Raw genomic sequence first — 27,049 nt, 5'->3', positions numbered from 1 at the left:
TTTTAAAAAAAAGAAACTCTTGTATTATTTAAAGAATGTCAGCCAATTCAGGTATCACTTCTGAGTCCCTTAAAGCAGCTATTATAGAGCGTCTTCAAGCACAACATGTTGTAAATAGTTGACACACTATACTTTTGATTTGCCAATTAAAAATGACTGTAGGAAGTTGAGGATTTATCAGCAGGCTGTGGACAAATGTTTGAAGTTATCATTGTCTCTTCTGCATTTGAAGGAAAACGTCTTTTGGCTAGACATAAGCTTGTGAATGAAGCTTTAAAAGAAGAGATTAGCAAAGTTCATGCTTTTACTCAGGTAAATGAACATGCAATTATACAATCTGCTGAAATCTGATCTTTTTCAATGAAGAAATCTTACACTCCTGAAGAATGGGAAAAGAAGAAGCAAGAATAAATAAGATCAATATTTTCAAAGCATATACGCTTCAATAAATCCCTTGTTGTTCCATATTGGCACTTACAAACATTTTAAGGTGTTTAGACTGATTGACTTAGCAGCTATTAGCAATAGGAAATAGGGTAAGTTACTTGAGTGTGTAATAACGTGAAGTGGTATCATTTTATTATTATTATTTCTATGATCGAATTTCGATATACAAATTGATAGCTGTACAAATCAAATAAATGGCGATCCAACTATATCCAAATGCCTTTGACATTCGATATCTATTTAAAGGAACCAATATGAGTGAAGATAATAAAACGACTAAAAGCCCAATAGCAGAAACAATGATCGTCTTTGATACTTCAATAGCATAAGGTTCATTTCTTTGTGATGTCACATAAGTAGCTCCAATACCCACACCAAGCATAATATCTATCAAAAAGGGAAAAAATCTTAAAAACAAAATTATTTGCAAATCAAACCAAACTTACTCAACATAGGGCCACCAAAGCAAGCACTCATAGCCATTAATGGATATCCTAGTTTAGCCATTGTAACATTGGCTACAAAATCACCTAAACTATTACCCTATGTAACATATAAATAAACTCATTCTTTTTTTTTTTTTTTTTTTCATTTATATTTCTTACAAGAGCAAAAATAGTTAGTCCAAGGATAGCTTCGCTTGCACCAAGAGCCATACCAATGGCTTGTAAGACACTAACCACTTCATTTGCGATAAAGAAGATCCAAAAAATAGCCACACCAAATCCAACAAAACACATAAGCCAATAAAGTCTGGGTTGCCTTACATGAGACGTTGTAAACCAAAAAGCAATGGACAACAAGGCTCCTATAGGGAGCAAGAGTGGCAAGATAATGACTGCTGGTAAACCCGCCTGAGTGACGAGCACAAAGGAGATTAATGCTGGGGCTCCAATCATTTGGACTGCTGTCAACCATTTAATCCAATGCACTGTGTCTTGCTGAAACATAGTATCGTTATCATCATGATAATCCTGTAATAAATCAACTGTTTCATCATTGAGCTCAATCGGCCCACTTTCTCTTACAACAGGTAGAGTGATCGCAAGTAGAAAGACAACGGGTGCAGAAAGAATAGAGATTGCTTTGCTGAACATAGGCTTTTGATGAAGATCAATCAAGGTAGGGAATAAGCAGGTAAGAATTTCGCGTTTCATATGATAAGCAGAGGTCGTATTAAAGAATTTTTGAATTAAACGTTGATATTGGCTATTTGATTGTGGCACTGCTGCTGTGGTATGGTGGTGTCTACTTTCGGCGGTATGTAGCGACAATTCATCAGCATACCTTTCAAATCGTGTGGGTATGGACGTTGGCTGTCGAGACCGATATTGAAAATTTCCGGTTGTATCTTGTAAAGATTGCACAACATCTTGAAACTTTAAGTTATAACTTAGTTTACTGTATGTTAAGCATCACTATCTATTTACCTCAATAGCTGAAAATAATGAAGTTCTAATCCGTAATTTGGGGTGTATAGTGTTTCTAGAATGTATCAACTCTTGATATCCTTCTGTTTCAAATCCCTCATCATAAAGTTCCATTTCATTCGCATCATTGTTATAAGCATCTGATGTATCATAGTTTCCTCTAATCAAATCATCCACATCTCTACCATTCTCCTCATATTCTAAACGAGCTCTTTCCACCAAATTCAAATAGTTGGATCTCTTCTTCATGTAATAATTTCCGCCAACAACCACACATACGTAAATGGCATAAAACAAGATCAATAGAATGGATTCATAAAGGTGTATGAGACCATCCGAAATGATGAGCATCACAAGTAAGATAGCACAAGCAAAAAATGAGACATCTCTTATGAAACTAAACTTTTTTGCCCTAAATGGTTTGATAGCACACATCGATCTATGGTATACACTTTAGTACTGATCATATCTGGTTGTATATGCTTATTACCCTGCTACTACACTAACAATAAATGAAGCTGCTCCAATCAATTCACCCAAAGCAAGTGAACCCAAGTTTGAATGCATAGCACTAAAAGTTGAAAACAAATCAGGACTACCATTACCAAAAGCCAAGAAAGTAACACCAGTCTATTTCACTTGATTCATTCAATCTCTTTCTCTTTATATACATTTTTTTTTTACCAAACTTTCAGACAAGTGTAATGCTGATGCAATTGTTTGAAGATTTGGACCTATTATTTTATATATTAATGCGATATACTAATGTAAATATGAATACAACTTACAAAAGAAGTCTGAAGCAGCTATTCCAACAAATCCAAATAAAAATAACAACCAGCAGCACTGATGTGACATTGAATATAACCTTGGTATTTTTTTTTTATCGCATTCTAATGTTTGCTTACCATTAAAATGAAAATTATGGGTTTTGCTGAGGAACAATAATACCATTGTATATAGTTAATTAATCCTGGTGTGGCATCTTTACAATATTCAAGGACATAGGCACATTGATCTAATTGCAAATGAACATTGTCACACTTTTAACGATTAATTGAATGTTTCTCATATAATGCTATCATCGAAGGCATACCTTAGGTTCATCACGTTTAACAAGGTTGTTTGTATGTGAGCTTTTCCAAGAATATGTTATGCACTGTGATATGAGTAGAACGGATAATATTAAGACTGTATGTCTATCAAGTGCCATGGTACAAAAAGAAAAGAACAAATCAGTCTATGAAAAGTTGCATTGAAAATTGAGTTTAATTCTCAGCTGCTTGTGAGTGTAAAAACTATTTATCCTTTTTTTTTATGGGGTGGATAATCATAGATAAAGATGATATGGCGAAAGCAAGTATGACAAGCCTAATTGTAGTCTAAATACATTCAATGCGGCCTATTTTAAGCTAAAAAGCCAATAATCTATTAATATCTATGCACTAGAAAAAAAAAAAAAGATATTTTCTGTTTAAACACAGGATCAATTAAAAAACAAGGAATTTTGTCTACTAAAAATGCTTGTAACTCTCTTTTTTTTTTCCAGTTGTTTCATCATTGATTTAATTTTTTTTTTCCGTACATTTTTTATATCTTCTTTCTTTCCCGTCCCTGTCTATTTTAATAAGCTCTATGGAATCTAACTATAAAGAAAGGTAGAATGCACAAATGTAATAAATAAGAACAAGCTGTTGACTATGGTTTTATAGATTGAAGTACTTTCGTTCAACATTGACTATACAGGATGATCATGACGAGACAACAGCTATTATAGACATGAAAACCTTTAGAGAAGCTTGCTTCTATGGTATGCACATATACACAAACATACATTGAAGGTGGCGTTTACTGATATATAAAAAGGTATACCCGATGAACCTGGCTTACGTTCAACAGCATGGAAAGTACTTTTAGGCTATCTACCACCAGATAAAAGAATGTGGACAAATATATTGAAAAGTCAAAGACTAAATTATTATGTAAAAAATAAAAACATCTATGATACACATCTATACTCATCTAATAATAATAATAATAATAACAATAGAATTGGGTAAAAGATTTATTGCAAGAACCAACAGAAGAACCTCCATCTGATGGTGATGTAAGTAGCAGTCTATATATATATATATAAGTGTGTGTAAATCTTACTATATCTGATAGCCATTAAATGATGAAATGGATTCAAAATGGTCTAGTTATTTTGCTGACAATACTACCTTGGAACAAATAGATAAAGATGTTCGGCGTACTTTACCAGACTTTGCATTTTTTCAGCTGCATGTACCAGCCAATCCACTCAACCCACTCTCTCCACCTACTAAGCACTATACAATTGAAGAGTATGATACAGATCTTTTATGTCCTACAACCATACCTGAAGAGCAACAAATAGATACAAAAACAAGACGTTTTTCATTTGCATTAAAAAATAGACCGAGATCATCCTCTGCAGCATCCAGAAAATCATTAAAACTAACCAGTACGACTACTGCTCCCAACAGTACAACCATAGCGACCACTGGCACAACACCCACAGTCAAGACAAGAGCAAGATCGGATTCAAAGAGTTCTGTACGTTCGTTTTCTTCAGGCATCATTGAAAGTGGAAACGAAATCATTTCAACCCCTCGCAACTTGGTTCGCAAACTATCCAGTGCATTTATCAAGTCCAATTCAAGCAGTTTATTACCCAAATTTGGCAAAAAGCATACATTATCCACATCCACTCAACCTATCTGTCCTTACATTCCTAATCGTCGCTCACTATTTAAACGTATTGCACACTTGACAGATGAGACTGGAAATAGAGAACATCAGCCGATTAGTGATCATAGTGTGGATTATCACTGGGAGGTGATTGAACGTATCTTGTTTATCTATGCTAAATTGAACCCAGGCGTGGGATACGTTCAAGGGATGAATGAGCTTTTGGCGCCAATTTATTATGTTTTTGCTGCTGCTTCCTTAGAAGAGGATGCAGAGTCTCAAGCGTATGCAGAAGCAGATGCCTTTTTTGTTTTTACAACACTCATGTCTGATGTCAGAGATCACTTTGTGCGATCCTTGGATTTGGATGCCAGTATGGGTATCAATGCGACCATGTGGAGAATGAGTCAGCGGCTGTCCTGGTTTGATCGTGCATTATTTCGTGATTTGAGTAAAAAAGATGTCAAAGAACAGTACTATGCATTTCGGTGGATCACTGTCTTGTGTTCTCAAGAATGGGACTTGCCTGATGTCATTCGTTTGTGGGATTCTATCTTGGCTGATCGTGGTATGCAAGAGGAAGAGAAAGAAGGCGAAGGACGATTTGAATTTTTATTGGATTTTGCTGTGGCAATGCTCATGTAAAATAATGATTGTAATGTGTAAAAAATAGAAAAACTTACGTCATGTGTGTAGATGCATTCGACAAGACCTTATGAAAGGTGATTTTGCTGATAACATGCGTATTTTACAAGTAAGCTTTTATATACGAAAAGATGAATTCAAAAATTGATTACTTGTAGAATTATCCAATTGATGATATACAAGTCGTTTTTAACTCTGCCTATGCTATTCGAGAAACAAGGTTACAAGCGGTATTATCTGGCAAAGTGATACCAGGTGTAGCCAATGATAAAAGAAACAGCGGGCTATTCAATGCTGATTGGAGCGATACATCATCCATGTCATCTAACAATTCGAGTCGTCTGAAGAAGTTAAGGGACACCACCGACATGGCACGAGCAAGTATTGATTCATTACGTAAGGGATCTAAAGATTCACTTGATGAAATCTTTAAGCGAAGTCTGTCCATTACACGCCACAGTCTAGATGATTTTGAAAGAAAACGAGCATCCACAGGAGATATGGTGACCAGGAGTTTATCTCAAAAGTTGAATTTTGCAAACAATTTAGCAGCCAAGGTCGTTAGAAGAACTGCTTCTGTTCGCTCCTCACCTCAGCAAGATCAAATTCACCGAGACTGGCTTCTTGCTAAACAATTGGATGAAATAGAAAACAACAATAGCAACAGTAGAATGAATCGACCCAACAATTTACTCAATCGATTTTCACAAATGGTTTCCAATCACCCTGTTAGTCCATATCGCACTGCTCCACAAAGGCAAACAAAGCACGATCCAAGTAATTTAGATACAGCAAGAACTTATAGAAGTTTCGTTTAAATAATATTTATATAATTTTGTACCATATATCTTTCTTTCTTTCTTTCTTTATTATGTACTCTTTCGTAATATAATAAATAGAGTTTTCTTTTTTCTTTTTTCTTGTTACTATTGTACATCCAATGTATTTATTTCTGTACAACCATAGTGCTTTTCAACAAACTTAATCTTGTTGCTTGATCCATCCAAAAAAAAAAAAAAAAAAAAAGCCTTAGGAATAAGATATTGTATTATCATTACTTATTCAGACACTTCTCTAAAACATAAAGATTCAATTTTCAAAATTGACTTTTTGTTTATTCAAGTGTTATGGTGTGATATTTTCTTCTTTTTTTTTTTGGTATTGTGTAAAATATATAAAAGGATGCCAGCAATATGTATAGTAAGTGTTATTTGGAGATTTAAAAGATTAAGTCAATAAGTTGAAGAATGACTATTAAACAAGGGACAAGATTAGCTTTCAAGATGAATGCACACTATACAAATCTTACCACCACCAAACATAGCAAAGCAAAGGAGACCGATAATCCAATAAGAATAGTTGGTCTTTGAGATGCTCTTTGATTGCTATGTCAATAATTTAGAAAGAATGTTTTGTTTTTTTTTTTAATTTAGATAGTTACCTCAGCAGCCTTGGAAGCAACTTTGTGATTAATAGCTCTGTTCTTGTATAAATTGTTCTTTTGACGTATAGTAGGAGCAGTTGCCTATAAATTACTTTGTAAATATATCAATTGAGATATAAATATCGTATTACCATTTTGTAATGAAGGTAGAAAGTGGAAAAGAAAGTGAATAAAACAAAAGATGCACCACTCATTTAAATTCTCAATAAGGAACGAGGCAGATTCTCATTGGTTTAGAAATTATAAAAACTCAGCTGTTTTCTGTTGAATCTTTAAGCAGCCATCATCATTTAACAACTTAAAAAACACTGGATGGAAGGCTCCTCTGTTTCTCTCCTTTTTTTTAGTAGCTACTTCATTTAATTCAGATGCTTTACCAGAAGGTAATCCTTCTGATACTGACACATTGGTTGCCTCTTTACCGTTTTTGTTTTACCGTACCCAGATAGGAAAGATCGCGTCTTCTTTGGCAGCAAACAAACTTTCAATGCCTCTTTGGACATATGAAAACAGCAGTAGTATGTCTCTTATTAACATGAGTTCTGGTGGTTGATCCAACTGGCATGAAATAGCAACATTGGTAAACCAAGCGTCAAATTTCATTTCGTCTGGATATTAGCTAAATGTTCATTAGCCTATTTAGGAGCACTTCTTTGAACAAGAAGGTATTGAAAATTGATGATAGATGAAGAGGACAACATTTTATATATTGTTGTCAATAAGGTAATTGATAAATCAAAACATGCATCGAGGTGTAATTGCTGCAATTGATGGTTGTTTAAAGAATTCGCTGATTGACTGTTCTTTTGTAGACAATGATGTACAAGGTATTGTTCCATACGATGACAAGTTTAAGAAATTCATTCAAGCACAAAAGGACAATGGCTTCAAAACTGTAGGGTACGCCCAAAAATCACCAGGAAAGAAAGATAAAGAAAAGAGAGCGAGGTTGTTGAGAACGATGATTGACAGGTTGAGGAGTCGATCTTTAATAGACAAGGCTTCTGTCTCGCAATTTTTCTTGGCCAGTGAGACTTTTGATAAACGAGATATCAATGACGATGTCTTTGAGGGAGCAGATGGCTCCACAAGAGGCAATACATAAAGATGAATTAATATGATGCTCTGCTTTTTAGATCTTTTGGAGTTTTTAAACTCTTCCGAAATACAAGTGATGTTGTAGAACAGTAACTGATTGTAGTTGGCATTGATAAATATAAGTCTTAATACAAGATCACAATTAAAATAAAATACAAGTTTATTTAAATAAGATTATACAATCAACTCCAATTAAACATATGCTTTTAGAATATGTATTGTATTCATGAGAGTTCTTTGATAAGAAGAAGTATCAACTAAAATAACCAAATCCAATCCAATGTCAGGAATATTGCTCATCTTTCACATCATTGAAATAGCGTGTAAAATAACGTTATTCAAATCAGTGAGGAATTCCCAGAATAAAAAGATAATCTATGACAGACATACAAAAGAACAAATGAAAAGCTTTCATAACCATAATTAGTTCAAGATATCTTTTTTTTTATATCTCTGCGGGAAAATCCAAATGTAACCCTCTTCTGCCGCACCCACAGTGTCGCAATCGAATTCTTCTTTACACCAATCTTTTACACCGAAAGGATACTATGTGAAACTCCTTTTTTCACCCAGCTCAAGCCACAAGAGGCCTATCCTCAGCATCATTTGGAATTTCACTGCTTACTTTCTAAAGAGTTTCTAGACAGCACTCGTCTGCCAAAGATGACAATAAAATGGGACGGATCGATTAAAAGATTACCTCTTGGCAGCTTATGGACTGATTACCCTCGTGTTCCTTTTGCGGCAGGGACGTGTGTTTGGAGCACAAAGTTCTTCTCATAAGACCTGCACTACGTTTTGGTGTATTTTCCATCATAAACTTCTAATCCAGTCACGATGGCACTAGTTGATACCTGATTCCAAAACTGATGACCATTTCTTCTGATCTTCTCCTTTCAAACAGCCTTAGTGGAGTACCTTAGCTTACTGTTTCCTATTCTGTCCTTCAGATTTAATGCCATCTCATCTGCAACCCGTCCACTTCGCCCCTCTTTCTCTTCACGAATACCTCCCTATAACAGGTAATGGCATTATTGTTTGGGGGTATTCTCTGTCCATGGAAGGCTTACTGGAGATGTATTCTTGGTGACTTGCCTCTTGGGCCTAACGAAGCTTGTGTCCGTACAACACACATGCTTTGCCGAGTTCATGATGAAGACCAGTTTGCAAAAACGCGTTCCGTACAACTCTCTGCTCTGGACTATTTCTTTTGAACATGAACTCATTATGTATCCGCCTATGCTCCATTTAAGCTTTGTTTCAAACATAATGTTTATATCATGCATGTCATGCGACGGCATGGGAACAACATTTATAAAAAAAAAGAAAAGAAAAGTGTTTGAAGAGAGAAATTCTGTTCCTAAAGGTACTATGTCTAACCATGATTGAAGTTCAATGAGACACAATGAATATGATAGATCACATATTATAAAAAGAGAGTACATGTCTGCCCATCCTCCTTCTTATTCGCCAAAGCTCAACCCTACTGAACATTTCTGGTCTATTTCAAAGTGCAAACAAAATAAGTTTAGTGATGTGGAAACACTCAGTTCAAGGAATATTGAAGCCAGTGAAGCTGTGTTTTTAGAGTATCTTCATCATTTCGATCAATATTCTGTAAATTAATGTGAAAACTGCTTAAATAAACGCCTTGTATACATGCATTGCTACACCTGCATTACGTATGACTAAATGCGCATGACCAAAAGTATCTAACAAAGTGGCCAAATTATATGATTCTTTTGGCCAATTTATCTTCAAAAAAAGTGATAAAACTTTCTTTGTTGGGTCAATTAATCTCTAAAGTTCAATCATTATTTTCAAAAAATCATTCAAGTAACCACTGTGATACAGTCTGACAACTTTGCTTCGCATATCAAGAATTATTTAGCGCGTAATCTTTTTTTTGTGAGAAAGTCATGCACGTAGCAATTGATATAAATAAGCTGTGTTGATTTTGTTATTTTATTCTTTTTCTTTAATAACTAAAATGAAAAAATTAATTCTCATTTATTTAATTACTGCTTTGCTAATCTCAACAAGTTATGCTGGTCTTTTAGCTTATGGAATTTGCCAAACAGGATGCAACGCTCTTGCTGTTGCTTGCTATGGTGCAGCAGGATTCACTTTTGGCACAGTCACTGGAGGCGCAGCGGTTCCTCCTGTCATCGCAGCCTGTAACTTAGCTTTGGGTACTTGTATGGCAGGTTGTGTCGCAGCCGGAGCTGCTCCTGTACCTTGATTGAATTAAACCACCTTTGCTTCGATATACTTGATAGTTATCAAAAAACTCTGATTAGTTTTCTTATAGCTTGTAAAATAAAGCAAACTTTTCCTCTCTCTACGAAAAAAAAAATTAGCGCTTTTCTATGCAATGATTTTTCAATATTTTATCAATACTAGCAGAAACAATGCTATTTGAATAAAACTGCATGCTTTATTAATGATTAAGTCTGAATGCTGTCTTCTATCATACAGAGTATGATTTGATTCGAAATGTTTTATTTATTTCCAAAATTTGACATAAAAAAGTCTAAAAAAAGTGAGTTTTATAGATACATTATGATACCACGTCCTTATTTCATAATGCTACTGTAAGGCTTTATTAATTTTGATTGGATAACTTATTTCGCAGTATAAATTTTAAGGCTTTCAAATCTTTATTTTTTTTTTTTTTCTTGGTTCTTTTTATTAAACAATGTCTAGACATAGAGCAGTTAGAAACCTTGACGTTGACGGTATAAAAAAGAAGCAAAGAGTTGCAATCAGCACAAGCTTACTTTAGTGATAATTCTAGGTATTCTCGAAGAAGACTACTATCAAAGTGAATCTGAAAATGACTGTAAAAATAAAAGTCTAATTTATAGATTTAAGAGAATGGATTGATTTATATAAATAAATAGTTGACGAATCTGAATTGACAAACGAAGATCTTGATTTATTGGATGAAGGCTTAGAATATATTGAGAGCGTTATTGGTGAAAATAATGGAATATTAAGTAGTCGACAGATCAAAGAAGCCTTATGGTATTACTATCTTAATAAAGAAGAGACATTAGAATGGGCTTTAGGTATGTCTGAACCACAGTGCAAAGGAAATCTTTTTTTTTAACAAAAAGCCATAATTTTTAGACGAAATTTCTAAAGCAAAGGCACTAGAAGAAAAGAAAAAGTTGAAAGAAAAAGCCAAAAAAGGTAAAAAAAAAATAAAGTTACATGTACAAAAAGAAGCGGGCCATTTCTTTCTCTCTCCATTTATTCCCGTTAATTACCACAACAAAAAAATTTGCTTTTATATTAGCTTTCATACGCCAAAGTAAAGACAACAGCCCACCTAGAAACAGCTCAGAATAATTAAAACAAAAAAAAAGAGTAATCGATTACTAAACCAATTCAAAATTTATTTCAATACTGCATCACTCACACAAAAGAATTTATGCAAAACTAACAACTTGGCTTACTACGATGTTTGGACCACATTTACAGTACTAGAATCTGCTAAGCATGCTACTGCTACTATGCCAATAGCAATTAAAAGAGGATATTCCACTTTGTGTTTCGCTGATGCTGCGGCTCAATTCTTATTTGAGCCTCAATTCAAAAGCTCACTTGTTCGAGATGTTCAATTCTTGAACAGTTCATGTTTTGTAAAAGATTCAAATAGTACATTTTTATTCTTCTATTTGCACTGAACCCACCAAGTCCTGATGATAATGTCTTTCAACTCAACATCGACGCGACAAAAGCTCAAGCAAAAGCAAATCTCTCGATTCTTTCCCTTTCCTTTATTTCTTTTCTATCCATTTGTGGATAGAAAAAATTATTACAACTTTATTCAACAATCCATGGCCCGCTTTTAGTTTAGCAACACTAACTTGTTTTTTTTCGTATAGAAAAGAAAGAAGTCAAATCAAATAACAACCCCGCGGCCAAATCAGCAGTCAAACCAGCGGCCAAACCAGCGACCAAACCAACCGCTAAACCAACAGTGAAAAAATCAACAGGAGATGAAGTAGAGTTTTTGTCTGATGAAGAAGAACTTGATCGAGATATGAATGCAATGGGTCTAAGTGAAAAAAAGAAAGAAGCACCAGAGCCATTGGCCAAGATTCCAAACTCGAAACGTATCAACATTATGGAAGAATATCAAAAGAGATCAGGGGAAAAGTCAAAACTCAATGTGATTTTCATTGGTAATACATCGATAAAGACAAATGGACTTGTGCTAACCTTGCTGTCATGTAGGCCATGTCGATTCTGGTAAATCTACAACGATAGGCCATCTCTCCTTTCGATTGGGTCACGTGGATGAAAGAAAGATGCATAAATTAGAAAGAGATTCACAAAAAATCGGTAAAGGTTCATTTGCCTATGCTTGGTTATTAGACGAGACAGAGGAAGAAAGAAATCGTGGGATTACAATGGACATTGGCACCAATTACTTTGAGACTCGCCACCGTCACATCACCATTTTGGATGCTCCTGGCCATCGAGACTTTATTCCCAACATGATCTCTGGCACGGCACAGGCCGATGCGGCGATTTTGGTTGCTCCCGCCTCAGGGTTTGAGGCCGGATTTGAGGCCGGAGGACAAACAAAGGAGCATGCGATCTTGGCCAGAAGCTTGGGTGTACAGCAGGTCATTGTGGCAGTGAACAAATTGGACTTGGTTGGATGGAGTCAAGAGCGGTTCATGGAGATTAAAGACAAGTTGAGCACCTATTTATTGCAGATCGGATTCAAGAAGAGCAACTTGTTTTTCGTACCCATCTCGGGTCTGACGGGAGAAAACTTGGTCGAGAAGAGTGCCATTCCAGAGCTGACGAGCTGGTACCAAGCTGGCCCGTCCTTGATAGAACAGATCGATCAGCTTGAGCCACCGACGCGTTTGTTGGATAAGCCATTGCGTATGCGAGTGGCTGATTTCTTCAAGGGCGGTATTGGTAGCAGTGGAGGTGTGTCTGTTGCGGGACATATCGAATCTGGGTCTGTACAGGTTGGAGAACAAGTGATGGTTGTACCAGGGAATGAAATGGGTTACATCAAATGTAAGTTGCGCCGAAGGAAATAAAAAGGACGAATCTTAATGCATCATAATAGCAATGCAAGTCAATGATGAATCAACCAATTGGGCAGTAGCAGGAGACTCTGTCTTGATGACCTTGGCTAATTTTGATATTATCAACTTGAGGTAATGATGAACAAGTAACTTTATAACAAATATTAACTATGATGAAAGTAATGGGTGTGTTATTTGTACCGGGTCTAATCCAGTTCCTGTGACGAGTATATTTGAAGCACAAATTGTTGTATTTGACGTTCGCATTCCATTAACACTTGGATATCAAGTCGTACTTCATCATGGCAGCTTGGATGAACCAGCGTCTATTATCAAATTAGTTGAAATATTAGATAAATCAACTGGACAAGTAGTAAAGAAAAATCCAAGATGTTTAACGAAAGGAATGACAGCCAAGATCCAAGTGAAACTATCTCAACGAGCCATACCTTTAGAAACCTTCAAAGATAATAAACAGCTGGGTCGTATTATGTTACGTAAAGGTGGTGAAACAATAGCGGCTGGTGTGGTGACTGAGGTAAGATGAATACATTGCTCTATGATCAAATTCTCATGTAGTGTGTAGATATTGAGCTTTGAATCCTAGATCTAACTAATAAAACGTCATTATTATCAACCATGTATTACAACTGTGTTACTTTAAGAAGGTCAATGTGTTTCTGTCTGTCAGACGAGTGCTGTTTCAAAAGTCATGTGATTAGAAGCATAGAGTGTATTTAATTCATACAGCTTTGTTTGCTTTTCTTTTTCTTTTTTTTTTTCTTTTCAAACACAGTATGGGTAATACTTGTAGTGATGAAAGCAACCATCATTCCCAACAAGAAGGTTAGCTTATTATTTCCTTGAAAGAAATTAAACAAAATTATAGTGAATTTATCCCAATTCAAAATAATAAAATCCATTGGTCAAGGAGCATTTTGCAAAGTACAAAAAAAAAAAAAAAAAAAAAAAAAAAAAAAATAAAAAAAAAATAAAAAAAAAAATTAATGATAAAGCGTAGGTTTATAAAGTGCAGCATGTTCAAAGAAAGAAATTATACGCTTTAAAAGTGATTAATAAAAAGAAATGTGTTGATATGAAGGCAGTCTATAATGTGATTCGAGAAAGAAAGATATTAGAAGCCTTGGATCATCCATTGATTTGTAACATGCGGTTTGCATTTCAAGACACTTATTCATTATTCATGGCCATGGACTTGATGTAGTAAATCAAGAATGAAAGGAATTAGGAAGGCTAATTTACAATCATAGGATGGCTGGTGATTTGAGATTTCATATAACATACAATGATAATAGTGAAGACATAATTCAATTTTGGATATCAGAGCTTGTATGTGCAGTTAAATATTTACATTCACAAGGTATCGTACACAGGTAATTATTTATTGCATGCACACAAAAAATTATATTAAATAAACAATAGGGACATCAAGCCAGATAATATTTTAATGGATCAAGAAGGACATATTCATCTAAGTGATTTTAATATTGCTTCACAAATACATTCAAATAAACCTTTAACGTCTTTATCTGGAACAGCTGCTTATTTTGGTAAATGATGACCCACTCCATCTTCTTTTCTAATACTCACCTCCTCTTATACTAGCACCAGAAATGTTTAAAGGAAATGGCTATAATGAAGATATAGATTGGTGGTGTGTGGGTGTTACGTTTTATGAATGTGTTTATAAAAAAGTAAAAATACGTTTGTCAGGATATGCACAATGCCTAATTAAGTTAAACAGAGACCATGGCCCCACTGCAATAGCATGGATGAATTAAAACAATACATAGTATGCAAGCCAATACCCTATCCTCCATCTAAAAATGCTTCATTCAATTGTATATCTGCCTTAAAGAATGTAAGTAAAAAGTAGATGGACTAGGGATAGTTGCTCATAGAAAAAAAAAAGTTTCTAGAAAGAGATCCCAAAAAGAGATTGGGACACGGCATAACATCTGGTTGGCACAAGATCATGTCTCATCCATTCTTTAAACCTATTGATTGGTACAGTTTGGATTCCAAACAGTGTACACCTCTTTACAAACCTCCAACGACGAACGATATCACTCACATCGTCACACAACTCACCAACGACCATGACGACAGTGATGATGGCGTCCTGGGATGGTGGTTGTACAAGAAGAAAAGAAGAGCAAGTGACACACAACAGAATAGGCGGAAAAGTCAAGATTTAAAATTGCTGGAGGAAAAGTTCAGGGTGTTTGATTATACGGTGTTTGATGAATATGAAGGCTTTCTGGATGAAAAACGCATGACGGTCGGACCACCCCCTCCTTGGGTGAAACCAGCTTTCCCAGGCGCGGATAATGGGAAGCTGTTGCCTGTACAGGAAATCTATCTGGAACACAACACGGTCTTGGATGTCTTTGGTGAACAGGGTAAAAAGATGATACGGTCTTGGTCTGTTGATTATTGTAAATAAAGTTTTATATATAAAAATGTTTATAATTTCTTAAAATCTATTAAATTCCTACATTTCAATTTATAAAGTTATATCAAAGGGCCGCCTAGGGCTTTTCTCCTCTTTGTTTGTTTTTATTTCGAAAAAGCAGGAGTAAATGAACTCTGGAAAGAAGGGAGAAGTAGATGACGTTTTATATATAAAATAAATATTTTCTTTTTTTCTTTTTTGTAACTCTCTAACGATGAAGGTATATACCTTTCTATCACTCTTCACTTTGATTTACTTACCAATCGTCTTTTTAGTTTCTTTTTTTGTTTTTATTCAATTGTCTTGCTTCACTTGCCCTTGCAGACAAAACCTATTTTGAATTTCCTCTTCAAAACTCTATTTACAGCCGAGGAGATACGATACAATTTCTAGCAAACGATATCTCTCATGATGATGATGTTACTGTTCGAATCAGTTTACATGAAGCTTCAGATGATAGGTAAATAAGAGTACCATTTGATATCTGTATTCATTTCAAAAAAAAAAGTCTGGTTAAGGTTTTAGGAGATTTCACTGGTAAACAAATCTCTACAGGTGGCGATGATTTTGCTTTCACATGGTTGGCTGATGTTCCTGATGGTCAGTATTATGTTGAAGCAAAAGAGTTGGAAGAGGAGGATGAAGACGATGACGATGATGATGAAGACAGTGATGATGAAGACGATGACGACAGTGATGACGATGATGATGAAGAGGATAGCAACAGAAGCTTTAATTTTGAAATTAATACTAGACCCTACAATGTACCAATGCATATTCAATACCAAATAGGAAGATTTCGTGTAGCAAGTTGGGGTCAAAATAAAGTGTAACATTCATTTTTTCTTAAAAAAAATTAATAAAGACCATTTGCACTGCTCTGTTATTCAAACAACACATACATTTACTGATCAGCACAACAAAGATGCCGTTTTCATTTTGACTATAATTAAAGTAAGTTGATGAATAGAATATAAAATTGGTCTGAGATTGACGTGAAAAAGAAGAAGAAATCATCACGCACTTTTAAGCTCTTGATTCCTTTTTTTGAAACATCTTGTCATGTCTGTTTATCTCTCTATTCGTTCAAAACATTATTTTTAAATCCCTTTTTAAGGGTGACTAATTAATAAAGCCCAAATAACTAAAAAGATCCTTGCTGAAATTAAAGTTTTTTTTTTTGTGATACAAGCTCATTGATGTCACTGAAAGTAATGCTACTACCGAAAAGCACTAAGCATTATGATATCGAAACAAATATGCTCTGCAGTTTGCTTTAATGCTCTGCAGTTTGCTTTAGCACTCTGCAGTTTGCTTTAATAGATCAGTCGAATACATCTTGGCTTGAGCTGCTATTTTTAATATCATTTGGATTTGTTATAGAAATATCCATGAGTCTTTATTTTAAGCAAACCTCTTATTCTATCGGTTAACCCCAACAAATGCGCTATCCCTTGCTTTCGTTTTTCTCGAATCGGAGAGAGAGATGGTTTCAGCTCATGTATACATTTGCATCATCAGTTCAGTGCAAGGCAGTTAGATAATTTATATGTCCATATAACTTGCCGTTTTCAACCATCATTTATCATCACTATTGCCTCCTCCCCATGAGAGAATACTCTTCTATTAGATATACTATGGAAAAGCCATGATGTTCAAGCATATTGGTTATTGGCATACTAATAGTCAATGACTTTTGTGATAGAACCTGGCCGAAAATTTTTTGGTGATGATCCAATGATTTTATGATCCGAATTTTCCTTTGCAGAAAATAGAAAGTTCTTTTGCCATCGATAGCTTCTTGCTTTTGTAAAAGGCATTTAGGGGAGTAATTATCTCTTTGATCTTTCTAATATAATAATTTTAAACTCGTTTACATGTACACAATCAATTTTGGCTTTGCAACAAAAAAAAAAAAAAAAAAAAAAAAAAAAAAAAAAAAAAAGAGCAGCTGGATTCAAACGCAGATAAATCCCATTTATTAAAACAAAATTTCTATTTTCTTCTTTCTTCTTTTTACATGATATAATAAATAACACCTTAACTATGGCAATACTAAAACCCGATAACAACAATGCTTGCTTAGAATCTTCAATGGTTTGGTTGGCTCTTTATTTCTTTTTAAATTTGGGTCTCACTATATATAATAAAGTTATTATGGCTATGTTTCAGTTCCCCTTTCCTTGGGCTTTAACTGCTATTCATACTTTATGTGGTACTATCGGCTCGTATATCTTTTGGAAGTTGAACCTTTTTAAACCATCCAAATTGGGTGAAAGAGAAAATATGGTTATGCTCATGTTCTCGGTTTTATATACAATTAATATTGCAATCAGTAATGTGTCTTTGTAAGTAACACAACAAAAGATCGTCTAATTCACTTGGACTAATCTTTTTTTTTTATAAAAGAAATCTTGTTACTGTTCCAGTAAGTTTCGCCTCTTTTTATTTTTTAGTATATATGCGATAGTTGACCTTTTTCTAGTTCCATCAAGTTGTTCGTGCCATGACACCTGTATTTACTGTCATGTTGAATGTGCTATGTTTGAAAAAGACATACTCAAATATGACCTATATTTCCTTAATCCCAGTAAATAGAACACACGCAATGATAAAATAACAATCATATTCAACGCGTTCTTTTAGGTTATTGCAGGTGTCGCTTTTGCAACATTTGGAGATTACAATTATACCGCCATGGGCTTTTTCTTGACTGTGTTAGGTACTGTATTAGCGGCCTTAAAGACAGTAGTGACCAATCGAGTACAAGTTGGTCGTCTTAAACTTCATCCATTGGATCTTTTATTACGCATGTCTCCCTTAGCTTTTGTTCAAACGATGCTTTACAGTTATTTGACAGGAGAGATGGAACTCGTACAGGAATATTATAGAACAAACATGAACTTTTCTGTATTTTGTGCACTGCTATTGAACGGTGTGATTGCTTTCTTTTTAAATGTTGTCAGCTTTACGGCCAACAAGAAAACATCGGCATTAACCATGACAGTAGCTGGTAAGCGAAGAGGATGATATTTGCATTTTGAATAACAATGAATACCGCTTGACAGGCAATGTGAAACAAGTGCTATCTATTATATTGGCTGTGGTTATTTTTGATTTAAGTATAACTGCAATGAATGGATTGGGCATTCTATTAACATTAGCTGGTGGTGCTTGGTATAGGTAGGAAGGATCATAATGAAATATATATTCTTTACTTATTTAATGAGCATAGTAATGTCCAATTAAATGAAAAGAATAAGAGTAAAATATTACCGGGGGATTCATTATTAGGAATCGATAAAAATGAAAATGAAATAACCAACATGAAATCGCATCAATAATTCACAAGAAAAAAAAAAAAGATAGCTTTGCATGCAACAATAAATATATATATTTTTTACCCTAGAGTCTTGACAAAGTAGAATAGAAAACAATGGGTTTAAATACTATTTTTGGAAATTTGTTTCATAAGGCTCATTGTAATTAACCTTGACTTAAATCATCTCAATAGGATGTTATACGATGCATGATTTAACGTTTTGGGTAAAGTAGCTGACTTCAATAAAGAATAAGAAGCCTAGAAAAACATAAAAAGGAATTATAAAAGAGCAGTTTGCCGAGCTTGAAGAGAATCGCTCTTTCGGTCTGAATTTCACTTTCTTCTTTTTGGCTGACACTTTGTAAATAAATTGTTCATCTTACTCAGGTACAGCTCAGTAGCCCTATGCACCATATTTCCAGAAATGTATTGTACCTACTTTACAAAAAAAAAATCGTGCGCAGAATCATTCCAGCAAATGTAAATGACGAATACTGTCAACTGTTCAAATTACTGGAAACAGAGCAGCATATGATCTTTGCTTATATTCAAAAACAAAGATTGTAGAAAACAGTTTTTAAGAGGTAGTTGTCAATCTCTAAAGATCCCAGCTGTAATTTAATATTTCAGGATTTATTCGCACTTAGACTATCTAATTATTACATCTACATTATCATGACAAGCGTACAATATATATTTTTTTTTGTTATAGTCATCTAGTTTGTACGGAAAGCTCATTGGCATCAATTCTTTGAGCCGACTCCTGTCTTGGACGAGATTGTCATCAATCAAACCCAGAAAGAATTATTGAAAATATCTGTTTACAATTATCTATGTTAATATCTTGTATTTTCGTGACAAGCTTCTGATAGAATTTCATGAAGTTGTATTTCAATTTTTGTAAGTTCAACGTTTGATAATTTGATTATTTCGGCTTGGTAAATGTCAAACAACTTGTAGGTATTTCCATCTTGTGAAATTTCAAAATGGGATAAGTTTTTATAGAGATTAAGGGTTGCTGCACTATTCAAATGTGTTGGAAGGTGTTTGCGAGTATTAGAGGATGGTGATAATTCATGGGGGGCTTCCCTTTCAATTTTATTAATTTCGAGTACCTTTGAGATGGAAGTTTACCAAAAAGCCCACCCCCTGATGCCTTCTGGATTAAGTAGCATTAGGTATATTTAGGTTACGCCTTTCTGCGAACAAGTCAACGTCTAAAAATTAACAAGGACGTTTTGTCTGCCTGTTATCCGCTAAGAGAACCTTTCTTTTTTATAGATATGCCACTTGCATAATGACCTTTTAATAATATAGTTTTGTCTTACAGCCTCTTTATTATGCTATCACATAAAAAACACTGATAACATTACAAGCAACATATAAAAGTTAACAATAACACAGAATTATAGTACAAATATTTATTAAAAAAACATGTTGAAATATTTATGTATTAATAATATTTAAATAAATGCGTTGAACATTTGATGATAGTTGTACTGTATTGCACTTTTTCGTTTACGGCTGGTGGAGGGAGAAACAACAGCACGCAAAACAGGCGATCTGAGCGACTCGCAGTGGTGGCTATTGGAAGAGAGAGGACGATGGTTGTTTTCCATACATTTTGTTTGAAAAATATGTACAAGGCGAAAGAGGTTATCCATAAAACCCCAAAGCAAAGGGATTTCCTCAACTGAGCTGCTAAAATACAGCTGGTCAAGTTCAGTCATTATACAGATTGTCATTTATATATTGAACCAAGTAAAAGACCACGCTGTTTCCTACAGCTTGAATAGCCAGACAGCTGCTCAATCTATAGAGGTCGATCGCATTTTTGCTAAATACACCTAGGCTAACCAGACCCTTATTGATCTTGTGGGTATTGACTTGCTCTGTGATGGGCTTTACCTCTATGTACCCAATGGTGTTTTTCCCAGAAGTTATTACGGCGTCCGGATGGCTTCTTGATAATCTTGTATCATATTGCGACTCGGGGTTCATACAGTCAATAAAGTCCACCTCAACCTGTTTGCCATCCTCTTTATGATCAAAGAGGCCTTGGAGTATTGGCACCAAAAACCTTGTAATCAGCTTATTCTCACTACTCTCCGGGGCACACTTCAAAGCCGGTAGTGACGCCAACAATCTTGGGATCAATAGAAGCAGCCTGCTTGTAATTGCGTCTTTATTCAAAGACAACTGCATGTAGCGGATGCTTGCTTCTGTGCTGGATATTTCTTCGTCACTGAGGAGATTAAATATCCAGATGGCATCCAAGAGTACATCGGGGGGAATGAGCCTTGCATCATACCAAGTGTCCTCGACTCGTTGAGTGTCTTGGCTGGGATAAACATGTTGACATCAGGATGATTAACCCGAGTCAACAACAGAACAGAAGACAGCGAAAGCATATGCTGTACGTGCTCTTCGAACGTAAGGAAGGAGTGCTTTACATGAGAAGGTACAGAGTGTTGAAACTCATCAAAGGTTTGTCCAATGTTAATACCACCGATTATATATGTTTGAGCTCGGTCAATTGGACAGATATTGTCAGCAATAAATTGCTCCGAATCTTCAAGCGTTGCAACTGGCTCCAAAGAAGAAGTGGTGGTGAGGGTAGCGATGTTGCTAGAGCTGATTAATGAACCAGATGATTCATTATTATAGCTAATACTGGTTGGTGTTGACTGTGGGCCAACAGGACTTTGCCATTGTTGTCTTTTCTGCCAGCAACAGGAAGAGCTGCGGCTTGATTCTCATTTGGTATATTTGTCTGACAGATGTTTCTTGACTTCTTCATCAAGTAACTACTTATCCAAGATGGCCTTGTGTCTAGCAGTTGCCTTTCTGCGGGAGTAGCTAATGAAAAAATCGAAAAAAGCGATGTGATGGTCGTCCAGATCGATGTTTTCATGAACCAGCATAGTTCAACTGGTTCTGGTTTGTGTGTTATCTCGTAATAGCAAAAGGCCACAACAAATCTTTTTAAATCATTCACTACTCTAAAGTATGTTGGGATATGACACTACTCCCTTCCAGGTCATAGCTACTTCTGGATTTAGATTCTTGAGTGCTCAATTGTGAATACGAGTGTAAGTGAAGCTCTGTTGTGTAATACTGAGCAAAGTAATATGTTATGGCAATGATTTAATTCGTAAAGGCATGTTATAAGAATGTGTAGGTAGCAACATGTAAAAGGTAACGTAAGGCGTTGAGATAATACGTAATGATAAATTGCAGTCACGGTTAATTTCTTGCTTGAATTGTCGTCACTTGAATTAGGCTCAATATCACGTTGTCCGCTTCGACGATTCCAGTATTTTAGTACTAGACAGTTGTCTTTTGATGTGCAGATTTATTCCAATAGATCTATATAATACTGTGAGTGATTTGATTAGAATTAAGTGTTTTACGTTTATTACCTTGAGTGTTTCCATGCACTTGGTTCAAAGGCGTCAATTGGGCCTTTTTTCCATTCGTGTCGCGGGATGTAATGGTATCATTTGTTCGCGATGACGTAGTGTCAAATACTTTATCCAAGCAACGTGCCATACAATTTGTTGACCATTTTTTGAATCAAACCCACTTTCACTTCCTGATGTTCCTGGCTTGGAGACTTTCTGGCGTATCCAATGACTGTGAAGTTATTTTTCTTGAGGTTCATGACATATGCCTAGTACTTTGGCAGATGCTCTGTAATTGATAAAGCAATGTCATTCAAATATTCATTTTTTAATGTCCATAAGACTCGATATCGAACCTTTGAACCGTTTTGATCCTTCAATACTTTTCGTTCCTGTTCTTGGTTCATATATGAAACTTTCTTGGTGTTGCACCACTTTATGAAAGATAACAACGATTTCTCATCAAATCTAGTTGTATATAACATAAAGAAAAAATATCCCTGGATGAGACTTTCTTTTTTATGTAAAGTGATTCATTCCATGGCTCAGTTGGGACATACACTTGATTCAGAAACTGAACAATCTGAGCATCGTGCACTATTTAATAGTATTAATAACTAATATATCTTCCTTCTAATATAGTTTCATGACTATCGCAATTAGAGTGGTAATCATTGCCTGAGAGCCTCTGTGTCTTTCAAGATGGGTTTTGAGTAGTAATTCTTGCCGTTCTTCTGGTGCTGGGGTTACAAGATCAACAGGCATCATCATGCGAGTAGTCATATTTGTGTTTTTGGAATTAACTATGTGAAGCGTGATCCAAGTTTTATGTTGGTTTTTATCCCTCACCAACGTTTTTTCAGTTTCGAAAAGACGAGATAACATATCTGGTAATACATTTTGAATACCAGGTCTGCGTATGATTTTGAAGTCGTTAGCCAATATTGTGTCTAACCATTGTATCATCATAGAATTGATGACAGGTTGAGTGTGGATGTAAGTAAGGGCTTTGTGATCAGTGTAAAGAGTGAAAGGATTGCCTCATAAAAATGGATGAAACTTCTTGAGAGCGAAAACAATAGCAAGTGGTTCTCGTTCAGTAGTTGAACAGTTCTTTTCAGATGTAGTCAAAGCACGAGCCATGAAACCAATATGACAGATTTGCTTATCAATGACCTGGTAGAGAGCAGCACCAATGAAGTAATTACTGGCATCTGTTGCAACATAGAATGGTTCATTGAAATCAAGATGATATAAGACTGGAGCAGAAGCAAGTAGCTGTTTAATTTTTGTGAATACGTCGTCTTGTTCTTGACCCCAAACCTTGCTGGTGAGTTTGCCTTCAAAACGCAGTTTATACAATGGATCTGTAACTTCGGATAATTGGGCAAGTATTTCCTAAAGTAATTTATCAGCCCTAAGAAGCGTTGAATATATTTCCCTGTGTATGGCTTTTCCCAATAAAGCGCGTTTGTAACCTTGCATGGATCAAGTCGATATTCTTTGGCATCAACACAAAAACCAAGTAGATAAAAAGATGTTTGAGCAAAGTGATATTTGTCAACATTCAGGATAAAGTTAACATTGGTGAGCTTCTTGATGACATTTTATACATGAGTGATAATTTTATTCGTAAGATTTAGAAAAAATGATAATATTATTCACAAATACAAGAACATAAGGAACATCAGCTAGAATAGAGTTGATCGCTCTTTGATAACGTGAAGCAATATGCTTGAGACCAAATGGGCAACCTTTGAACATGTATTGTTAACCTTGAATGTGAAGGTTGTTTTGACACGATCAGGTTTGTATATTTGGAAGCGATGAAAAGCTTGTCGTAAGTCTAAAGTAATGAAAATAGTTGAACCTTGAAGTTGATCAAAAATTTCATTAATTTAGGTATAGGTTGTTTATCATTAGATACCAAAATAGAATTCAGCAGACGTGGATCTAGTCATGGTCTATAACCTGTGAGATTCCCTTGTAAATCCTTTTTGGGTGCCAAAGTGAGAGGAGAATTTCATTCTAAACTCGGTGAAGCATATTCAATCATTTCATCTTTTAACCATGTATCAACACATTCTCGCATTACTGGCATCAGTTTGAGTGGAATACGGTAAGGTGATCGATAGGCTGTTTTGTTCTTTTCTGTATCATGATGAATAATTTATTTAGGAACTGTGCATTTTGATCGAGATCAGATTTGATTGCAGCTGTAAAATTAATTTGTTAATCAGTGGTATCATAAGGGGCATTATTTAGTCCAAGAGTATAATCAATTTTTTCTTTTACAGCTAAATTATTAAAATATTTAATTTATACATCAAATCCAAATCAATGATAGCATCTGTATTAAAGGAAAGTGGAAAAACTTCGAAAATATGTGATGTGTGAATGAGAGCATCATCGTTATTACCATAAATTAAGCTTAAAGCTTTAGAAGTTGTACCCAAACGTTTACCCTTATTATCGTTTGTGGCAAATATAATAGAACCAGAAACGTTATTGTTTATATTAATGTTATTTTTATTAGCAAATGTAATATCTATCGAGCTAAAAGAAGCACCAGAGTCTACAAGGACAAAGGCGTCGATGTTTTCTATAGTGATAGGTACATACAAAGAATGGCTAGTTTTCACTTCATTTTGTTTGCTAGTTTTTTCTTACAGTCATAGTTTGTAGGCAGGCTACTAAGATCTATGTCTATATTGCCATGGTTATACTCTTGATCATTCAAGTTGACAGCGGCAGGTGAAGGTTTGCTTCGATTGTGAACACAGGAGAAACGAGCAGAATGAAAAGTTTTAGTTGGGCCATTAAACCTCTCGACTTTATCTCTGCTGCATGTGGTGGCATGACCAGGATTCCATAGTATATTGGCAGAACATTTGTAGCAGTTTTTCTTACTTGATGTTAGTAGAGTGATCTTGGTGGTGGTAGTGGCGGTATTAGCAGTGGTGATCCTTTTGAGGACTTTACATTGTTCAGAGGTATGATTGCCTTTGCCATGAACAAAACATTTTGACTTAGGCTTGAATTGAGGTTGGCCTTGCTTGCTTAGACCACTAGCATTCTTTGGATTGTGTATTGACTTTTCAACACCACTCACAAACGAAATTGGGGTTGCAGACGATTGAGTTGTGATATTACGCTTTGTAACACCAGCAGTCATGGCTTCATCATTGCAAATATTTGAGATGACTGTACGAGCCTTGGCAGACACCTTATAAACAGAGTCTTGCTGATTCAAAGGTAAATTTAGCAAGGAGCGGGACACTTCCTTACACAAGGCGAGAGGCAAAACACGTTTGAACAAAACAGCAGCTCTAATATCATCTTGCCATTTTGCTGCACGCCTGATTCTTTGGAATCGGTCAGTAAAAGCCACAATCGACTCGTTTTGCTGCATTTTGATAGTCAGGAGTTGATCAATATTATTTAGCGTTTGAGCGGCATCTTGGATAGCGTACGTATTGACAATGATCGACCTAGCCTCATCCCAGTTCAAGCTTCGACCTTTTAGTGCCTCATTAAACCAGGATCTTTGGTCTCTATTCATTTTGATCCGAACCAAGCACATTCAGTGTTGATCAATTACAAGTCCATTAGAACTTACAATTAGTGTGAATGTGTCCAGAAGGTCTTCTACTGAGTCATGGACCTCTACATCCATTCTCCACACATTTCCAACCCATTGCCAAGTAGGAAGGCCATTAGGGATAAAATGATCAAAGCGGGTTGATGATTGGTTGACTAATTGTTGAGTTGCTTCAATATTAGGAGGGTCATAATATGTTTGAACTTCCAGAAGGCACTTAATACAATTCAAAATGTGTGATGCTTCATTGCGAAGGCTTTCCAACTGATCCATAGGTAAGTGATTAGATACACCTCTAGCAAACCTTTGAGATGCCTTTTGTAATTGCTGGCGAAGTATAGTCAAGGAATCAGTGTTAGCAGTAACCAGAGGATTTTCATCAGCTGCCTCCATCATGTCAGCATCGCTTTGGTAAGGTAAAACTGGTTCAATTGCTTCTTGACTAGATGTAGAGTGGGTATCAGCAGGAACCATAGGGCTAATACCTTGAGCATTGTTGATTGTGGTAACTTCTATAGGTAGGTTGTTTTGAATGGCCATTTTTGAAAAGTGATAGAGCAATAAAATTTAGAATTCGTTGAAAAAAAAAAAATAGGTTATCTTGTAAGAATAAAAATGCTACAAAATTCAATGAGACTTAAAAAGTTATATTTTAATATATCTGGTATTTATATTCTTTTCATGAAGGTTCAATTAATCCTTTTTAAGATACTTAAATTAATTATAGCTGCAATATGAAAATCTATTCCTGGTTATGCAAGTGGACTGTTTATTATTATTTCTTATGTAGATCTATTTTTCATTTATGTATCATTGCATCAGGAGTCATATCAAAACAACTTGTGTTTAGCTAAAAGAGTGGGATTAGTTATAACCGAATAATAGAGAAAAGACTAATAAATCTTTGAAAAACATTCACTACCCTAGTTTCTTGTAAATTGAATATAAATCATGTTTAAAGTATGCCGGGATACAACCTCATCAAAAGATTTAAGCAAGTGACCCTTGTGGTTTTCGTTTAGCTGGCCAACAATTCTGTTAGAAGTATGATTATTTTTTTAAAGATATATAACTCTCATACACCTGCTTTCGTTTGCGCGCAGTACCATAGTTGACTCTTGCTGCTTTAGCATCATGAATTTTTCTATTAAAAAATGAAAATGCTTTCTGCAGTTTTGGTCATCATATGTATTGTACTGCATACTTCTTTTTTTTTTTTTTCTAGGAGGAGCTTCTTTCGTTACAACATCATCGCAAGAGACATGCAATTCAATTTCAATTGTTTGGTTTTTGATAAACTTTCGCATAACGGCTAAACCTTTCAATTGGAAGGAATTTTCCTCAAAGTTGTTGCTACTTTTTCATCATCATAAAAAAATATTGTTGCGACCGTCTTTATGAAAGAATTGC

The 27,049-nt window shown here is 35.2% G+C and overlaps 16 protein-coding genes across 16 annotated transcripts; 10 read left to right on the top strand and 6 right to left on the bottom strand.

The window, feature by feature from the left end:
- Positions 1-35: 35 nt before the first annotated feature.
- RO3G_01071 (uncharacterized protein) lies at positions 36-411 on the top strand (the record flags this gene model as incomplete). The annotated part of the gene is made up of 3 exons (XM_067655662.1): positions 36-110; positions 163-312; positions 367-411. The coding sequence occupies 3 exons, from the start codon at positions 36-38 to the stop codon at positions 409-411; spliced, it is 270 nt and encodes an 89-aa protein (XP_067511763.1).
- Positions 412-592: 181 nt separating this feature from the next.
- On the bottom strand, positions 593-3,090 carry RO3G_01070 (uncharacterized protein; the record flags this gene model as incomplete). The annotated part of the gene is made up of 9 exons (XM_067655661.1): positions 593-834; positions 894-990; positions 1,053-1,826; positions 1,878-2,316; positions 2,368-2,507; positions 2,562-2,611; positions 2,666-2,723; positions 2,786-2,920; positions 2,974-3,090. The coding sequence occupies 9 exons, from the start codon at positions 3,088-3,090 to the stop codon at positions 593-595; spliced, it is 2,052 nt and encodes a 683-aa protein (XP_067511762.1).
- A 566-nt stretch (positions 3,091-3,656) lies between these two features.
- RO3G_01069 (uncharacterized protein) lies at positions 3,657-6,052 on the top strand (the record flags this gene model as incomplete). Its single annotated transcript, XM_067655660.1, has 6 exons — positions 3,657-3,687; positions 3,744-3,859; positions 3,928-3,984; positions 4,044-5,230; positions 5,286-5,343; positions 5,393-6,052. 6 exons carry the CDS (start codon positions 3,657-3,659, stop codon positions 6,050-6,052), a joined length of 2,109 nt encoding a protein of 702 aa, XP_067511761.1.
- Positions 6,053-6,453: 401 nt separating this feature from the next.
- On the bottom strand, positions 6,454-6,812 carry RO3G_01068 (uncharacterized protein; the record flags this gene model as incomplete). Its single annotated transcript, XM_067655659.1, has 4 exons — positions 6,454-6,485; positions 6,544-6,619; positions 6,676-6,759; positions 6,810-6,812. The coding sequence occupies 4 exons, from the start codon at positions 6,810-6,812 to the stop codon at positions 6,454-6,456; spliced, it is 195 nt and encodes a 64-aa protein (XP_067511760.1).
- A 608-nt stretch (positions 6,813-7,420) lies between these two features.
- On the top strand, positions 7,421-7,783 carry RO3G_01067 (uncharacterized protein; the record flags this gene model as incomplete). Its single annotated transcript, XM_067655658.1, has 1 exon — positions 7,421-7,783. One exon carries the CDS (start codon positions 7,421-7,423, stop codon positions 7,781-7,783), a length of 363 nt encoding a protein of 120 aa, XP_067511759.1.
- A 1,018-nt stretch (positions 7,784-8,801) lies between these two features.
- RO3G_01066 (uncharacterized protein) lies at positions 8,802-8,990 on the top strand (the record flags this gene model as incomplete). Its single annotated transcript, XM_067655657.1, has 1 exon — positions 8,802-8,990. One exon carries the CDS (start codon positions 8,802-8,804, stop codon positions 8,988-8,990), a length of 189 nt encoding a protein of 62 aa, XP_067511758.1.
- A 776-nt stretch (positions 8,991-9,766) lies between these two features.
- Positions 9,767-10,018, top strand: RO3G_01065 (uncharacterized protein; the record flags this gene model as incomplete). Its single annotated transcript, XM_067655656.1, has 1 exon — positions 9,767-10,018. One exon carries the CDS (start codon positions 9,767-9,769, stop codon positions 10,016-10,018), a length of 252 nt encoding a protein of 83 aa, XP_067511757.1.
- A 456-nt stretch (positions 10,019-10,474) lies between these two features.
- Positions 10,475-11,130, top strand: RO3G_01064 (uncharacterized protein; the record flags this gene model as incomplete). The annotated part of the gene is made up of 5 exons (XM_067655655.1): positions 10,475-10,514; positions 10,574-10,618; positions 10,680-10,847; positions 10,909-10,971; positions 11,078-11,130. 5 exons carry the CDS (start codon positions 10,475-10,477, stop codon positions 11,128-11,130), a joined length of 369 nt encoding a protein of 122 aa, XP_067511756.1.
- Positions 11,131-11,836: 706 nt separating this feature from the next.
- RO3G_01063 (uncharacterized protein) lies at positions 11,837-13,436 on the top strand (the record flags this gene model as incomplete). Its single annotated transcript, XM_067655654.1, has 5 exons — positions 11,837-11,969; positions 12,022-12,825; positions 12,878-12,968; positions 13,017-13,374; positions 13,416-13,436. 5 exons carry the CDS (start codon positions 11,837-11,839, stop codon positions 13,434-13,436), a joined length of 1,407 nt encoding a protein of 468 aa, XP_067511755.1.
- Positions 13,437-13,633: 197 nt separating this feature from the next.
- RO3G_01062 (uncharacterized protein) lies at positions 13,634-14,061 on the top strand (the record flags this gene model as incomplete). Its single annotated transcript, XM_067655653.1, has 3 exons — positions 13,634-13,682; positions 13,726-13,781; positions 13,858-14,061. The coding sequence occupies 3 exons, from the start codon at positions 13,634-13,636 to the stop codon at positions 14,059-14,061; spliced, it is 309 nt and encodes a 102-aa protein (XP_067511754.1).
- Positions 14,062-14,832: 771 nt separating this feature from the next.
- RO3G_01061 (uncharacterized protein) lies at positions 14,833-15,303 on the top strand (the record flags this gene model as incomplete). Its single annotated transcript, XM_067655652.1, has 1 exon — positions 14,833-15,303. The coding sequence occupies one exon, from the start codon at positions 14,833-14,835 to the stop codon at positions 15,301-15,303; it is 471 nt and encodes a 156-aa protein (XP_067511753.1).
- Positions 15,304-17,469: 2,166 nt separating this feature from the next.
- On the top strand, positions 17,470-18,342 carry RO3G_01060 (uncharacterized protein; the record flags this gene model as incomplete). The annotated part of the gene is made up of 4 exons (XM_067655651.1): positions 17,470-17,660; positions 17,722-17,740; positions 17,798-17,902; positions 17,959-18,342. The coding sequence occupies 4 exons, from the start codon at positions 17,470-17,472 to the stop codon at positions 18,340-18,342; spliced, it is 699 nt and encodes a 232-aa protein (XP_067511752.1).
- A 2,481-nt stretch (positions 18,343-20,823) lies between these two features.
- Positions 20,824-21,346, bottom strand: RO3G_01059 (uncharacterized protein; the record flags this gene model as incomplete). The annotated part of the gene is made up of 2 exons (XM_067655650.1): positions 20,824-21,268; positions 21,309-21,346. The coding sequence occupies 2 exons, from the start codon at positions 21,344-21,346 to the stop codon at positions 20,824-20,826; spliced, it is 483 nt and encodes a 160-aa protein (XP_067511751.1).
- A 1,259-nt stretch (positions 21,347-22,605) lies between these two features.
- RO3G_01058 (uncharacterized protein) lies at positions 22,606-22,821 on the bottom strand (the record flags this gene model as incomplete). The annotated part of the gene is made up of 2 exons (XM_067655649.1): positions 22,606-22,635; positions 22,690-22,821. The coding sequence occupies 2 exons, from the start codon at positions 22,819-22,821 to the stop codon at positions 22,606-22,608; spliced, it is 162 nt and encodes a 53-aa protein (XP_067511750.1).
- A 258-nt stretch (positions 22,822-23,079) lies between these two features.
- RO3G_01057 (uncharacterized protein) lies at positions 23,080-23,523 on the bottom strand (the record flags this gene model as incomplete). Its single annotated transcript, XM_067655648.1, has 2 exons — positions 23,080-23,378; positions 23,517-23,523. The coding sequence occupies 2 exons, from the start codon at positions 23,521-23,523 to the stop codon at positions 23,080-23,082; spliced, it is 306 nt and encodes a 101-aa protein (XP_067511749.1).
- Positions 23,524-24,270: 747 nt separating this feature from the next.
- On the bottom strand, positions 24,271-26,179 carry RO3G_01056 (uncharacterized protein; the record flags this gene model as incomplete). The annotated part of the gene is made up of 4 exons (XM_067655647.1): positions 24,271-24,335; positions 24,458-24,613; positions 24,709-25,567; positions 25,658-26,179. 4 exons carry the CDS (start codon positions 26,177-26,179, stop codon positions 24,271-24,273), a joined length of 1,602 nt encoding a protein of 533 aa, XP_067511748.1.
- Between the last annotated feature and the right edge of the window lie 870 nt (positions 26,180-27,049).

Source organism: Rhizopus delemar, genomic scaffold (genome assembly GCF_000149305.1).
Source record: "Rhizopus delemar RA 99-880 supercont3.1 genomic scaffold, whole genome shotgun sequence".
NCBI classification, from domain to species: domain Eukaryota; kingdom Fungi; phylum Mucoromycota; class Mucoromycetes; order Mucorales; family Rhizopodaceae; genus Rhizopus; species Rhizopus delemar.
The sequence above is the reverse complement of the archived record's forward strand: the minus strand, read 5'-3'. Positions and strand labels throughout refer to the sequence as shown.